The sequence below is a fragment of the Ranitomeya imitator genome, chromosome 3 (genome assembly GCF_032444005.1).
Source record: "Ranitomeya imitator isolate aRanImi1 chromosome 3, aRanImi1.pri, whole genome shotgun sequence".
NCBI classification, from domain to species: domain Eukaryota; kingdom Metazoa; phylum Chordata; class Amphibia; order Anura; family Dendrobatidae; genus Ranitomeya; species Ranitomeya imitator.
Genome location: NC_091284.1, coordinates 442929829 through 442946862, shown reverse-complemented (window position 1 = coordinate 442946862; position 17034 = coordinate 442929829). Strand labels below are relative to the sequence as shown.

Here is a 17034-nt window from a genome sequence, read left to right as displayed (position 1 = left end):
ATGGGGGCATTCCGGGAGGTAGACCGCTTGCTCCGGGACCAATTCATCACCGGTGTAGCCAATAGACTTCTCCGGGACAAACTGTTGGAAATGGTCCGGGTTGCACCAGAGTTATCTTTCTGGCAGATTTACCGAGCTGCAGTGGAAAGGGAAGAGAAATCGGCCTATGTTCCCGAGGGGTCAGTGAACAGTGCCCAGCTGGAGGAAGGTGGTTCATCAGGGTCGGGGGGAGAGGGGCTGGTAAGCGTGGTACAAGCTCTGCGTGCTGAGGTGAAGGAGTTGAAGCTGAAATTGTCTCAACTGACAGTTGATCCCGCCTCTACCCCCTCGCGGGAACCTCCTGCCTCACCCCCTGGAACGGTGACCCCGCAAATGGCCAGGTCGTCCTATCATAATGAGTCAAGCCCTCGCCCACGAGGAACAATCACCTGCTGGAAGTGTGGCCGCCAGGGACACATCTCGCGTTACTGCCGGGCGCTTACAGCCCCAGAAACCCCGTCGCCGGCTTTAAACTTCCGGCCGCTGCCATGAGAGGGCAAGCAGCAGCGGCCCCACCCACACAAAGCCCTCGACGGAATGAACAAGATTTGTTTGCATGTAGTCCAGTGATAGAAGCAGAGTTTGAAGGGCGGAAGATGAGGTGCTTGGTTGACACGGGATCCGAATGTACTATAATGCCTCTAGAAGTATATGAGAGATACTTCAGTCGACTAGTGATTCCAGAGGATGGCCGAGTGATACGACTGACCGCCGCAAATAATGGTCAATTGTCAGTAAAAGGGATCGTGTGGATGCAACTAAAAATGTTTGGTCAAGAGCTGGGGCAGAAAGGGGTAGTACTGGTGGATCACCCCCCTAGAAGAGGGATGGAAGTGACGCTCGGAATGAACGTGCTGTGAGATTTGAATCACCAGATGTATGCCAGTGAAGGACCCCGATACTGGGCCCGTGCGACAAGACACCGACCCACACAGAGAATTCTACACCGTCTAGTGCTGAGTTGCGACTTGCTGAAAAGTGCGGTCCCAGGTGGCCGGGTGGGCCGGGTCCGAGTGACTTCGAGGGCCCCGATCCTGCTGGGACCCAGACAAGAGGAACTCTTAATGCTGCCTGTGGGAGCTGCACAGAGATTGAATGGGCTTGAAGTGCTACTTGAGCCCGCCCGAGAGGGTTCCTCATTTGCCAAGGTACATGTGGCCCGTTCTTTGGCGATTGTGAAGAATGGACGAGTACCGGTCCGATGCATCAATGTTTTAGATGAAGCTGTTGCAATTCCCGCTGGGACCATACTGGCTGAACTGTTCGTACCGGCAGAGAAGGTGCCGGAAAATGCAGGGTTCGAATTGCGACCAGACCAACAGTCATCCTGGACATTCGCGGTCGAGGTAGGCCGGACTGAACCTCCTACGGAGGAATGGAATGTTCATGTGATCATGGAGCAGATGGGAGTGGATCGGGAGAAGCTGACCCCCGTGCAGTTGGAGCAGTTGGAGAGAGTTTTGTGGGAACATCAAGAGACCTTTTCCCGACATGGAGAGGACTTCGGGTGTACCCAGACGATTGAGCATGAGATTCCAACGGGGGATACTCCACCCATTAGAGAAAGATATCGCCAAATTCCTCCGGCGCTCTATCAAGAGGTGAAGAGCATGGTGGCCAGTATGCTGGACAACCAAGTGATCCGAGAGAGCCGGAGTCCCTGGGCGGCCCCTGTAGTCTTGGTCCGCAAGAAGGATGGGACACTCCGATTTTGTGTGGACTATCGGAAATTGAATGCCCACACCGTACGGGACGCATATCCTTTACCCCGTATTGAAGAATCCCTGTCGGCCCTGGGTCGGGCCAAGTATTTCTCAACGTTGGATTTGGCAAGCGGGTACTGGCAGGTCCCAATGGCTGAAAAAGATCGGGCCAAGACGGCGTTTGTATTGCCAATGGGGCTCTTTGAGTTCAACCGGATGCCCTTTGGCCTCGCTACCGCCCCGGGAACCTTCCAACGCCTGATGGAACATTGCTTGGGTGATCTAAATTTTGAATCAGTCCTGATATATTTGGACGACATTGTGGTGTTCGGAACCTCATTTGAAGATCATCTGGAGAAGCTGCGTCAAGTTCTCCGGCGGCTCAAGAGCTACGGCCTGAAAATAAAGCCAAAAAAATGTCAGCTGTTACGAAACCAGATTGAATATTTGGGGCATCTGGTGACCCCGGACGGGGTACTACCTTTAGCCAGTAAGATTAAGGCGGTACAAGAGTGGCCACCTCCTTGTGACCTGCGAGAAGTGCGGGCCTTCCTGGGCCTAGCAGGATACTATCGGCGGTTTGTGCCTAAATTCTCACAAGTGGTGAGTCCCTTGAATGAACTTTTGAGAGGGACAGCGCTGGGTCCTCGAAATCGCCCCATTCCATGGGGGCCCCTACAGAAAAAGGCATTTGATGGAGTGAAAACCGCCCTAACGAGTGCCCCATTGCTGGCCTACGCCCGGTTTGACACCCCTTTTTTGTTGTATACCGATGGTAGTCTTCATGGGTTGGGGGCAGTACTAGCACAGGTGCAGGACGGCCGAGAACGAGTGATTTCTTATGGCAGCAGATCTTTAAGAGACTCCGAGCGAAATCCGGCTAACTACAGCTCATTCCGTCTGGAATTGCTGGCCCTGGTGTGGGCAATGACAGAACGCTTCGCCGAGTATCTAACAGGAGCTGAGGTGCTAGTCATGACAGATAACAACCCGCTAGCTCACTTAGAGAATGCAAAACTGGGGGCGTTGGAGCAGCGGTGGGTCGCCAGACTGGCCAAGTTCAATTACCGCATTAAATTTCGCTCTGGTCGAGAGAACGGCAATGCAGATGCATTGTCAAGAGTGCCCCTTGGGTCATCCGGGGAAGATGTTGATGAACAACTTGAGGATACTGAAACTCCAGCTTTGGGGCAAATACCTATCTTCCAAAGTGTGGTACACTCAAGTGGGGTGGCCACCGGGATGCCCTGTGTCCTGGGTAAAACACCCTCAGATTGGACAAGAGTCCAGGATGAGTGTCCGGACGTTGCACTTGTGCGCCGTTGGGTACAAAACAAGGCCTGGCCCAGTGCAGAGGACAAGGCTCAGTTGTCCATGGAAGGAATGAAACTCCTTCGACAATGGGATAAATTGTGTGTGGAACAAGGTCTTTTGTATCGTAAGGTGTACCTGCCATCGGAGCTGCAGCATCGGTACCAACTGATAATTCCTGTGGGGATGGGGCCGGTGGTCGCTCGTGAGGCGCATGAGAAGGGGGCCCATTTTGGAAGTGAAAAGACACTTCAGTGGTTGCAGCGAGTCCTCTACTGCCCTGAGTTGGGAGGGATGGTGGCCGACGCGTGTCGGCAGTGCCGAATTTGTGGGCTCAACAAAAGCCCTGAGCAGCGGGCTCCCACACAGTCTATTAAGACTTCAGCTCCACTGGAACTACTCATGATTGACTACGTGTTGATAGGGTACTCTACATCAGGGTACTCCTACTGCCTGGTGATGACAGATCACTTTACCAAGTATGCTGTAGCGGTGCCGACAAGAGATCAGACGGCCAAGTCGGCGGCTGAGGCAGTGTGCCGACATTTCTTCCAAGTGTTCGGGTGTCCGCAGAGAATACATTCAGATCAAGGGGCCTGCTTTCAGGGAACGCTGATGAAAGAGTTGCACCAGCTCTATGGTATCGAGCAGTCGAGAACAACGCCTTACCACCCTCAGGGTAACGGGGCGTGTGAGCGTTTTAATCGGACCCTGTTGCAAATGTTGAGGTCCTTAGAGAGTCAGCAACAGACATGCTGGCCTGAGTATCTCCCCGAATTGATGTGGGCTTACAATAACAGGGTGCACAGTACTACTGGTTACTCACCACACATGTTGATGTTTGGTAGACCTGGCCGAGACATTGAGGATTTGAGCATGCCAGATCCCTCCTCCGCCCCCCTTCGGACTGCATCCGAGTGGGTACGAGAGCATCGGCGGCGGTTGAGGGTGGTGCATCAGGTGGTGGGTGACCGCCTTCGCCAGGTGGTCCATAAGGACACGCGACCTGTACAAACAGAGCTGTTCTCTCCGGGAGACAGAGTGTTGGTGAGGACAAAACTACGGTCAGGAAAGGTGAGTGTCCGATGGGAGGCGATACCGTATCTGATAAAAAAACAGGTGAACCCTGAGATTCCAGTGTACGAGGTCGAACCGGTGGGGACAGGGGGGCCAACCCGTAATTTGCATCGTAACATGTTACAAGCGGTGCTGGTTTGAAGATTCGGCGCCTACCCCCCTAGAGCCAGAGGCCATGTTTCAAGGGGCGGAAGCTCTGAATGATCTTGAGTTTGATGGTGTGCTTACTCCTGCGCCTGCTTATTTGCCCCCTGTGACCGATCTGGCCTCGGGTGATGAGAATGTTGGGGATATGGAGGATGTTGTTGAGGAGAGTGCATCAGGTCAACTGCTTAGTCCTGACGCTGTATCACAGGACATCGAGCCGCAGGAGGAGACAACTCCACTTACGCCCACTGACACGACCATGGAAGAGACTCTAGCTCCCTCTAAGGTCGCACCTGTTGATGTAGGACTCAGGAGAACTACACGATCTACGGCAGGAATACCGCCTCAGCGATATGCTCAAGATGAATTTGAGTGGGAAGGTATGTCGAGGACGCCAACCTCTAGTGGGGTGGCATGTAAGAGGGTGAACTGTAGTCCCACTGAGAGGGCACTAGGACCCTGTGGTTTTTGCCTATTGCAGAAGAGAACAGACCGTGCAAAACTCCCAGAGACAATGTGTGCTGCTGGGTGGGGTCTAGTGTCTCGGGTGTAAAGTGAAACTTGGAAGTGAGAGCTGAGAGAGAAAAAGGCGGGAAGCAAAGGCAGAAGCTGCTGTGATATCTTAAAGAGAGACTGTGTGTGGATTTACTGCAAGTGTTTTTGGAGGAAAAGAAGCTTTTGAGAGACTTTTTGTTGCTAACGTTCCCCTGGAGAAGAATTAACCTTTTGTTTAACTCTGTGAGAGACTTGTGTGGCTAACGTTTCCTGGAGAGGAGTTAACCCTTTATTTAACAAAAGACTGAGACTTTACTAAGAACCCAGTACGTATTTGGAAGTCTGTGGATTCCCTGTGCATTGAGTGGAGAACCAAGTCTGGACAGACTGCTGATACAGAGACGGACGGATTGTCGTGGAAGCATTCCTAGGAGCTACAGAAGCAGAGACTACATCGTGAGACCACTAACTAAGTCCCCGGCGTTTGGGCTCGGCATCGGCCGACAAGACAAGAGGAGTTTGCTGTAACTTATTGGCGCTGAAAATATGAACTGGCTGCAGCCTGTGCGGATTCCTGCCTGAGAGGAAATCCATCTCAGGATACGGTACCATAGTTATAGATACCCGGGTATCTCTGCTCAGAGTGTTAAATTGTTACTTTAGAGGTGTATCTTATATTAGAGTTGTGTAAGTTATACTCAGTGTGCCATTCCAGGGGCTCCCTTAATAACACTACATTCAATTTACACTTGTTCCTGCTTTTAGTTGCCTGTTAGGTAAATTTCTTACTAGTCTGTTGTAGTATACAGTTCTCAGGAGACCTTGGAGTGGCACAGTGATTTCAGCTGCTGCTGAGCTAGTGTATCTTTGGGGTGCATCTGTCTTAATATTCTCCATATTACCTTGATTATTTTGCCTTTGAGTAAATACCGTTGGAGATTTCTGCCTTGGTCTTGGTTTGTGACTCACTGGATCTTATTCGGACCTCTGGTCATTACACACTGTGTTCTGCTCCTCTGTAAACAAGCTGTGCCTCTGATGCAGTAACTGCTGGTGATAGCAGGTCACAGGGCAGTCACACACAAAATGGTGCTGTCCTGTGATGCTGCTCTTCATTCTTACTGTTGGAGCAGTAACTGCTGACATCACCATTTCCCTCCCCTTTTGGGTGGTCTAATATCCCTGGGGCAGAGCTGCTAAATCTTACTATAGCTGCTTGAGGTCTAAAACGGAAAATGCTCCCCCTAGTGGTAAATATGTATATTTGTAGAAAAATATATAATATTTTTCATATAGAAATGTTTGCAAACAGTGCAAACATTGCATTAATACATTTTAATTACTATTTTAAGCTTAATTTCACAAAAAAACAAAATACAAGAAAACTGGTGGCACCTTCCCTTTAAGTGCCACTGTCTGGTTTTGACAGCTGCATGTACCACATGGGGACCTGATGGCACACCATGCCATGCACTCACTGGTTAACCTGTGACACAGTTATGGGGAGCTTATGGATTGCGATGGCTGTTGAATACCTGCTGCCGTGTCAGTAATCTTATTAAGTCCAGACATGACCTGTGCTTCATAACAGACCATGATATTAGCTATATTCTCCAATATTGTGGGTTTGTAGCATATCAGGAACAAGTGATAAGATGATCATAGGTTTAAGGTTTAAAAAATATAAAAATTTGAAGCACACTTCCAACTCCTATTGAAAAAAATTAAAAAATAAATATTTGTTTTCAAGCATCTCAGAAAGTCTGATCTATCAAAATATCAAATTAATTAATATGTAGAGTAAGAATTATGAAGAGAAAAAAAGAAATTTAGACACCAGAATTGCCAATTTTCGGTCATCACAACTTCACCAAAAATGGAATATGAAGCATCAAAATGTCATAACACTTGGAAATTGTTATTTTCCTGTACATCATATGGTAAAATGAATGGCAACATTTTTTAAATTAATTTTAGTGTTGTTCTTAAGTTTGAAAATGATCTCCTATAAGTTTGCTGTCATTGGGAGTCTATCCATCATGGACCCCACTGATCCTTAGAACCAGGGCTTTGAGGAGCCTGGGACAGCTCATAGAATCTCATGGCTTTCAGTATCACCTCTATGCTGATGACACACGGATCTACATCTCTGGACCAGATATCACCTCCCTTCTAACCAGAATCCCTCAATGTCTGTCCACTATTTCATCCTTCTTCTCCGCTAGATTTCTGAAACTTAACATGGACAAAACAGAATTCATCATCTTTCCCCCATCTCACGCGACCCCCCCAACGAACCTATCCATTACAGTAAATGGCTGCCCACTCTCCCCAGTCCCACAAGCTCGCTGCCTCGGGGTAATCCTTGATGCTGATCTCTCCTTCAAACCACATATCCAAGCCCTTTCCACTTCCTGCCGACTTCAACTCAAAAATATTTCATGAATCCGTTCATTCCTCAACCATGAATCTGCAAAAACCCTAGTCCATGCCCTCATCATCTCTCACCTTGACTACTGCAACCTCCTGCTCTGTGGCCTCCCCTCTAACACTCTCGCACCCCTCCAATCTATTCTAAACTCTGCTGCCCGACTAATCCACCTGTCCCCCCGCTATTCCCCGGCCTCTCCCCTCTGTCAATCCCTTCACTGGCTCCCCATTGCCCAGAGACTCCACTACAAAACCCTAACCATGACGTACAAAGCCATCCACAACCTGTCTCCTCCATACATCTGTGACCTCGTCTCCCGGTACTTACCTACCCGCAACCTCCGATCCTCACAAGACCTCCTTCTCTACTCCCCTCTTATCTCCTCTTCCCACAATCGTATACAAGATTTCTCTCGCGTTTCACTCCTACTCTGGAACCCTCTACCACAACACTCTCGCCTACCATCGAAACCTTCAAAAAGAACCTAAAGACCCACCTCTTCAGACAAGCCTACAACCTGCAGCTACCACCGATTGACCAAACCGCTGCATGACCATCTCTACCCTAACCTACTGTATTCTCACCCATCCCTTGTAGATTGTGAGCCTTCGCGGGCAGGGTCCTCATTCCTCCTGTACCAGTTATGACTTGTATTGTTTAAGATTATTGTACTTGTTTTCATTATGTATACCCCTCCTCACATGTAAAGCGCCATGGAATAAATGGCGCTATAACAATAAATAATAATAATAATAATAATAATAATTGGGAGTCTATCCATCATGGACCCCACTGATCCTTAGAACCAGGGCTTTGAGGAGCCGGCCTGGCTGAATGGAGTAAAGTCATTCATGCACTCTACCGCTCCATTTATTCTAATAAGAGTGCCGAAGATCAGCCAAGGTCTGCACTTGGTAATCTTCGGCACTTCCATTAAGAGTGAATGGAGCAGTAGTGTGCATGAACTCCATTGATCGGAAAGTTATCCCCTATCCAAAGGTTAACTTTTAAACTTGAGAACATCCCTTTAATATTGAGCAGAATCTAAGTGTATTGCTAATATATGTTATGATGGGCTGCTTATTTTACCATGTATTCTTACCTTTAGCAACTAATAAAACCATATAATTTGCTGCGTGTTTATTGAAAGCAATAAATCATACTGCTCCCATTATTCAGCCCTTGTATTGTGAGCTACATTTCCCACACAGTATGATGGCCGCCACACATCATATCATAGCCCTCAGTCAATACAATGCCCCACGCACACACACAATATGATGGACCCCACAGTCCCCCTCCACGCACACAGTATCATGGCCCTCACACACAGTAACAAGGCCCCTCTACAGTCTACTTCAAAGAGTATGGTGCCTCTAGAGACTAATGGATCCCACAGTCCACTCACAAGCAATATAATGGCCCCCACAGGCCCCCCGCCAAATACAGCCATGTTCCCCTGATGTACTTACTGCTTTGGTCTATGCACTGTGTAGACTGAGGCTCCAAACAGCAGTTATAATTTAGTAACATCATCTCCGCTGCTACAATGAGTTGCAGACGAATAGGTTGAATGGTGGAAGAAGAAGCCAATGGCTCTTGCATCTACTGTAGAATTCACCAGTATCTGATGCAGGCACCAGTTTAATCGAGATGCTGGGCAAAGGGGTGGCCCCGGGTCAGACAGGAAAAGACAAAGGGCTGGACATTGCGCTCGGACCGAACTTTGCCAGGTCTGAACTAGACACATGTCTATTTCATACATACATACTAGTATAGACTGGAGAATTTCTAAATGTAGCTAGAACAACAGCACCTACCTATTGCCTACCAAGTGCTTTACTCTTAGGTTTCTGTTACTTGTTAATTTTAATTGCAAGAAACTGCACAAGTATGGCCTGCTCTTTTTTTAACAGTACTAAAATTAGTACGGTATATAGTTCCAGTTACCAGACAGCTAAGAAATCCATATTTTGTTACATATTATACCTAATAGGTCATAAAACATTGTGCAAGTTTGGACTATGGGTGCTAATGTCTAGGACCAAACCTACTGGAGCTGTCATTGTTTACAGATAAGGCTGATAACTTAAAGAATCTTTCCCAGGACAAATGTTATCAGCTAATCCTTTCTAAATATGTATGTGATATAGTAGTTCCCAGCATTATTCTCTTCGGGGTCATGTGAGTGCTCCGCTCCTTTGCCAGCGCGCATGAAGATTGCTGAGTTGGGCAATAGTACTTCACCAATGTAAGCCTCTTGAGCCCCAGAAAGAAGCTCCATAGGCCTAAAGTTCAAGAGGACACATTTCGTTTGTATTTTAGGCAATATATATATATATATATATATATATATGTAAATATATATATATATATATATATATATATATATTCACTGCTCAAAAAAATAAAGGGAACAATTAAACAACAGAGTATAACTCCAAGTAAATCAAACTTCTGTGAAATCAAACTGTCCACTTAGGAAGCAACACTGTTTGACAATCAATTTCACATGCTCTTGTGCAAATGGAATAGACAACAGATGGAAATTATTGGCAATTATCAATACACACTCAATAAAGGAGTGGTTCTGCAGGTGGGGACCACAGACCACATCTCAGTACCAATGCTTTCTGGCTGATGTTTTGGTCACTTTTGAATGTTGGTTGTACTTTCACACTCATGGTAGCATGAGACGGACTCTACAACCCACACAAGTGGCTCAGGTAGTGCAGCTCAGTCAGGAAGGCACATCAATGCAAGCTGTGGCAAAAAGATTTGCTGTGTCTGTCAGCGTAGTGTCCAGAGGCTGGAAGCGCAACCAGGAGACAGGCCAGTACACCAGGAGACGTGGAGGGAGCCGTAGGGGGGCAACAACACCGCAGTAGGACCGCTATCTCAGCTTTTGTGCAAGGAGGAACAGGAGGAACACTGCCAGAGCCCTGCAAAATTACCTCCAGCAGGCCACAAATGTGCATGTGTCTGCACAAACGGTTAGAAACCAACTCCATGAGGATGGTCTGAGGGCCCGATGTCCACAGATGGGGGTTGTGCTCACAGTCCAACACCGTGCAGGATGATTGGCATTTGCCACAGTACACCAGGATTGTGAAATTCGCCACTGGCGTCCTGTGCTCTTCATAGATGACAACAGGTTCACATTGAGCACATGTGACACACGTGTCAGTCTGGAGATGTAGTGGAGAGCGATCTGCTGCCTGCAGCATCCATCAACATGACCGGTTTGGCAGTGGGTCCATAATGGTGTGGGGTGGCATTTCTTTGGAGGGCCGCACAGCCCTCCATGTTCTCGCCAGAGGTAGCCTGACTGCCATTAGGTACCTAGACCCGCTGTGAGACCATATGCTGGTGTGGTTGGCCCTGTGTTTTCCTCCTAATGCAGGACAATGCCACACCTCATGTGGCTGGAGTGTGTCAGCAAGATGCAAGGTGAAGACATTGAAGCTATGGACTGGCCCGCCCATTCCCCATACCTGAATCCCGTCTCGCACCATCCACCAACGTCACGTTGCACCACAGACTGTCCAGGAGTTGGCAGATGCTTTATTCCAGGTCTGGGAGGAGATCCCTCAGGAGACCATATGTCGCCTCACCAGTACCATGCCCAGGCATTGTAGAGAGGTCATAGAGGCACGTGGAGGCCACACACACTACTGAGCATCATTTCCTTGTCTTGAGGCATTTCCAATTAAGTTGGATCAGCCTGTAATTTGATTTTCCAATTTGATTTTGAGCATTATTCCAATTCCAAACCCCCATGGGATATTAGTTGTGATTTACATTGATTATTTTTAGGTTTTATTGTTCACAACACAGTCCACTATGTAATGAATAAAGTTTTGCAACTGAAATATTTCATTCAGTGATATCTAGGATGTTGTATTTTAGTGCTCCCTTTTTTTAGCAGTGCATATATATATATATATATATATATATATATATATATATATATATAATATATAATTTTTACATGGAAAATATGGCTATATATATATATCTATATATATATATAGATATATATATATATATATATATAGTCATATTTTCCATTTAAAAATTACAAAAAGGAAAATGGCCCAATGCAAAAGATTTGGCATCCTTGGAGATCTGTGTGCTTAGATAACTTTGACCAAGGTTTAAAACCTTAATTAGCCTGTTAGAGTTATGGCTTTTTCACTATCACCATTAGGAAAGGCCAGGTGATACAAATTTCCCAGCTTTATAAAAATCCAGTGTCCTCTAACTTTGTGCCAAAAAAAACAGCAGCCATGAATTCTTCTTAGCAGCTGACTAGCACTGAAAATAAAAATTGTGGATGTCCACAAAGCAGGAGAAGGCTACAGGAAGATAGCAAAGCATTTTCAAGTTGCCCTTTTCTCAGTTTGAAATGTAATTAAGAAATGGCATTTAACAGGAACAGTGGAGGTCAAGATAAGGTCTGGAAGACAAAGCCAAATTTCAGTGAGAGCTGCTTGTAGGATTGCCAGAGAGGCAAATCAGAACCCCCGCGTGACTGCAAAAGGCCTTCAGAAAGATTGAGCAGACCCTGGAGTTGTGTATATTGTTCTGCTGTTCAGAGAAACCTGCACAAATATGGTCTTCATGGAAGAGTCATCAGAAGAAAACCTTTCCTTCGCTGTCACCATAAAATTCAGCTTAAAAAGTATGCAAAATAACATCTAACCAAGCCTGATTAATTTTGGAAACAAGTCCTATGGACCAATGAGGTTAAAATAAAACTCTTTGGCCACAAGGATCAAAGGTGTGCATGGAGATAAAAGGTACATAATTTCAGTAAAAGACCATCTCGCAAGCCTTTAAGCATGGGGGATCAATCATGCTTTGGGGTTGTTTTCAGCGAATGTTATGGGCAACATTTAATGGGTAGATGGAAGAATGGATTCAATGAAATTTCAACAAATTCTTGAAACATAACACCATCTGTTAGAAAGCTGAAGTCGAAAAGAGGATGGCTTCTACAAATGGATAATGATCTTAAACACATGTTAAAACCCACAGTAGACTACCTCAAAAGGCGCAAGCTAAAGGTTTTACAATGTGCCTCACAGTCCCTTGATTTGATCATCATTGAAAATCCGTGCTAGATTTCAAAATAGCAGTGCATGCAAGACGACCCAGGAATCTCACAGAAATGGAAGAATTTTCCAAGGAAGGATGGATGAAAAATTGTTTACAAGCTGTGATACCTTCAAAAGGGGGTGCTGCTAGGTACTAACCATGCAGGGCACCCAAAATTTTGCATTGACTTATTTTCTTTTTTGTAATTTTTAAAATGTAGAGGATGAAAATATATACTCGAGTATAAGCCGACCAGAGTATAAGCCCAGGCACCAACTTTTTCCACGGAAAAATGGGTTAGCTTATTGACTCGAGTATAAGCCGGGTATTCATTGTCCCATCATCCCTGTCCTGCTATGCATGGCTCCCCCTTCCCTGTCCTGGTATGAATGGCTCCCCATCTCTGTTTCTGTCTGCATGCCTCCCCTGTCCCTGTCATTGTCTGCATGCCTCCCTCTTCCCTGTCCTGGTATGAATGCCTCCCCATCGCTGTCCCTGTCTGCATGCCTCCCCTGTCCCTGTCATTGTATGCATGCCTCCCTCTTCCCTGTCCTGCTATGTATGGCTACCCTTCCCTGCCCCTGTCTGCATGCCTCCCCTGTTCCTTCCCTTATGCATGCCTCCCCCGTTCAGTCCCTGTATGCATGCTTCCCAGTTCCGTCCCTGTATGTATGCCTCCTTATTCCCTATCCCTGAGTGCATGTTTCCTATTGAAAAAACAAACAAAAACATCATACTCACCTACCTGTGTGCCCTGGGTGCTGGCACTGCATCTCGTTCCAGCTGCCGGCGCCTGCCTGCAGCTCATCCTGTGCTCCGCGGTCACGTGGTACAGCTCAGTAAGGGAATGAATATGCGCTCCACCCCTATGGGAGTGGAGACGCGTCCATATTCATCACCTTAATGAGAGGTACCACATGACTGCTGAGCACAGGAAGAGCTGCAGACAGTTTCCGAAGGCCGGAACGAGATGTAGTGCCAGCACCCAGGGTGCACAGGTAGGTGAGTATGATGTGTGCACCGGCTCGTGGCACCCGCTGTTCTGTCGCTCCCTCCCCCACCGGCTTTCTGTACCGTGACTCGTGTATAAGCCAAGGGGGATGTTTTCAGCACAAAAAAATTAAAAGCTTAAAAGCTTATACACGAGCTTATATGGTATTTATATTTGGCCAAAAATACAAAGGAAATGTGTCATCTTTAACTTTAGGCCTTTTAGAGATCATTTAATCTTTAACTTGCTTAACTGCTCACAATAGCAGTAATATTGACCAGGGGTGCCCAAACTTTAACATACCACTGTGCATTGCGAAAATGGCTCCCGATCCACACATAAACCCATGTGCATCTGGCTGGTTTCATTAAAGTCGAGTGACTCAGAAAGAGACCTGAGCAATGCAGACACAGGGGAAGATGGCAATCGGTAAGTATTTTAGAGCACCTACACTACATCACATGCATATTTAAAAGAGTTAGCTGAAAATTTTAGTTTGAAGTGCTTTTTTAAGATAGATGTGGAATATTGGATGCTTTGGATGATCCCTCTCTATTGGAAGAGTACCTCGATGATAAACTGATAAGATGGTGGTACATTGTTCAGAACCCCAGTGATCTATTGTACTATATGAGGGAATTCAACAGCAAATGCTCAATTATATAGTTTTCACTTAGATCAATAAGGTGTATGTTTGTCTCCAAAGCTAGCTACTGTTTCATGATGTGATTAATAGAGTATGATCAAATATGGAGTAAAATATATAAATATTACAGATGATCCAGCATATGCCTTTACTATGCCCTCTGCCTTCTATGAGTCTGGCTGTATTTTACTGATGTAGTACTAACGTTCAGCTTTCTCTCTTTTCAGGTATACGTCTTCCGTTAAATATGACTCTGATAGGCATTTCATTGACAATATATACATGCCGGTAGGACTGGGAGTCTCTTCATGTAGTCAGACTGTAATCTGCATTCCTAACTGTACATGGCGAAACTACAGAGCTGAAGTTCACTTTGAACCAAAGAACAAGCCCCAGAGATTCATGAGCACCACAATTGTCTATCCAAAGCACACAAAAACTGTGTATACTACTACTCTGGATTACAACTGCAAGAAGTGTATGAGGCGCTTTCTCTCTAGTGTAGAACTCGAGTCAGCTGAACATGTGGGCAATGAATGCTTTCTGGATGAATACTGATCGTTTGAGTGTCCAATGCCAACCTCTCTGCCTTAGAGATCTACAATGAACCTTTGAATAACTTCAAACTGGCAGAACCTACAGAAGTACTTTTTAAGATGATGAAAGTATATATGAATGTCTTTCACTCAGAAAATACATACCTAGTACGAAATCTGAAACCTTCCTTGGGTAACTTCATTCCGCAGAATAACTGGCGATACTTTTTATAGAACTTTTTCAAAGCATTGTCTAAAGCCTTGGGACATCTATAGGACTAGGAACTTAAATACCTTACTATGAAAACTAAAAGAATTGAGCAAGACACAAACAATATACGTCACTCCAACTGCATCACAGAAATGTACTTTACGCTACTGTAAAATACTGTAAAATAATTTGGTCTGCTCAATGCCATATTTTACTTTTTTCAAGTGGGCAATAATACAAATAATAGGCATCCAGTGTTTGGCATATTAAAAACATTATAAACATCATATTATCAACATAGAAGATGATATAATTATATGACAGGCTACATGGTTCGTGGTTCATATACAGTACAGACCAAAAGTTTGGACACACCTTCTCATTTAAAGGTTTTTCTGTATTTTCATGACTATGAAAATTGTAAATTCACACTGAAGGCATCAAAACTATGAATTAACACATGTGGAATTATATACTTAACAAAAAAGTGTGAAACAACTGAAAATATGTATTTTATTCTAGGTTCTTCAAAGTAGCCACCTTTTCCTTTGATGACTGCTTTGCACACTCTTGGTATTCTCTTCATGAGCTTCAAGATGTAGTCACCGGGAATGGTCTTCCAACAATCTTGAAGGTGTTCCCAGAGATGCTTAGCACTTGCTGGCCCTTTTGGCTTCATTCTGCGGTCCAGCTCACCCAAAACCATCTCAATTGGGTTCAAGTCTGGTGACTGTGGAGGCCAGGTCATCTGGCTTAGCACCCCATCACTCTCCTTCTTGGTCAAATAGCCCTTACACAGCCTGGAGGTGTGTTTGAGGTCTTTGTCCTGATGAAAAATAAATGATGGTCCAACTAAACGCACAACAGATGGAATAGCATGCCACTGCAAGATGCTGTGGTAGTCATGCTGGTTCAGTATGCCTTCAATTTTGAATAAATCCCCAACAGTTTCACCAGCAAACACCTACACACCATCACACCTCCTCCTCCATGCTTCACGGTGGGAACCAGGCATGTAGAGTCCATCTGTTCACGTTTTCTGCGTCACACAAAGACATGGTGGCTGGAACCAAAGATCTCAAATTTGGACTCATCAGACCAAAGCACAGATTTCCACTGGTCTAATGCCCATTCCTTGTGTTCTTTAGCCCAAACAAGTCTCTTCTGCTTGTTTCCTGTCCTTAGCAGTGGTTTCCTAGCAGCTATTTTACCATGAAGGCCTGCTGCACAAAGTCTCCTCTTAACAGTTGTTGTAGAGATGTGTTTGCTGCTAGAACTCTGTTTGGCATTGACCTGGTCTCTAATCTGAGCTGCTGTTAACCTGCGATTTCTGAGGCTGGTGACTCGGATAAACTTATCCTCAGAAGCAGAGGTGACTCTTGGTCTTCCTTTCCTAGGGCGGTCCTCATGTGAGCCAGTTTCTTTGTAGCGCTTGATGGTTTTTGCAACTGCAATTGGGGACACTTTCAAAGTTTTCCCAATTTTTCTGACTGACCTTGATTTCATTCATCAAAGTAATGATGGCCACTCATTTTTCTTTACTTAGCTGCTTTTTTCTTGCCATAATACAAATTCTAACAGTCTATTCAGTAGGACTATCAGCTGTGTATCCACCAGACTTCTGCTCAACACAACTGATGGTCCCAACCCCATTTATAAGGCAAGAAATCCCACTTACTAAACCTGACAGGGCACACCTGTGACGTGAAAAACATTTCCGGTGACCAGGTGGCTACTTTGAAGAACCTAGAATTTAAGACATATTTTCAGTTGTTTCACACTTTTTTGTTAAGTATATAATTCCACATGTGTTAATTCATAGTTTTGATGCCTTCAGTGGGAATTCACAATTTTCATAGTCATGAAAATACAGAAAAATCTTTAAATGAGAAGGTGCGTCCAAACTTTGGGTCTGTACTGTATGCAATAAAATATGAACTGTTTAGCATAAATACACACGGTATATGGATTACCCCTAGGGGAAACTTGTATGGTCATTTATTGCTGTGAGAACTGCTATTTGGTTATTGGATATCATTTTTAATTTTACATCTCTATCCTTTGCTTAAATAAAGCACTTAACTGGTCAAACATGAAATTATATTTATTCATATATGTTTCATTTACATAAATGTTATTGCAAGACAGTAATAATGCCAGGTGTACAATTATGTGATGGGTCAAAGAATCGAAGCGCAAGGGCACAATGTGTTGCACAGATTTTAAAGTGAAATTTGATCTTCTGCCACGTTATTACTATTGTTATGGTCTCCAGACCCCAGAGCATAATAAATGTATGGATTTAAAAACTATCTCCACAGCCTGGGATCTGGCCATCCTCACTAAT

At 45.3% G+C, this 17034-nt stretch overlaps 1 protein-coding gene across 1 annotated transcript in view; it reads left to right on the top strand.

The window, feature by feature from the left end:
* RFLNB (refilin B) overlaps positions 1-16785 on the top strand; it is a 48410-nt gene extending 31625 nt beyond the window's left edge. The window contains exon 3 of the mRNA XM_069757360.1: positions 14168-16785. Coding sequence (XP_069613461.1) covers positions 14168-14498 — 331 coding nt within the window. The 3' untranslated portion in view covers positions 14499-16785. The remainder of the gene's footprint in view (positions 1-14167) is intronic.
* The last annotated feature ends 249 nt before the right edge of the window (positions 16786-17034 follow it).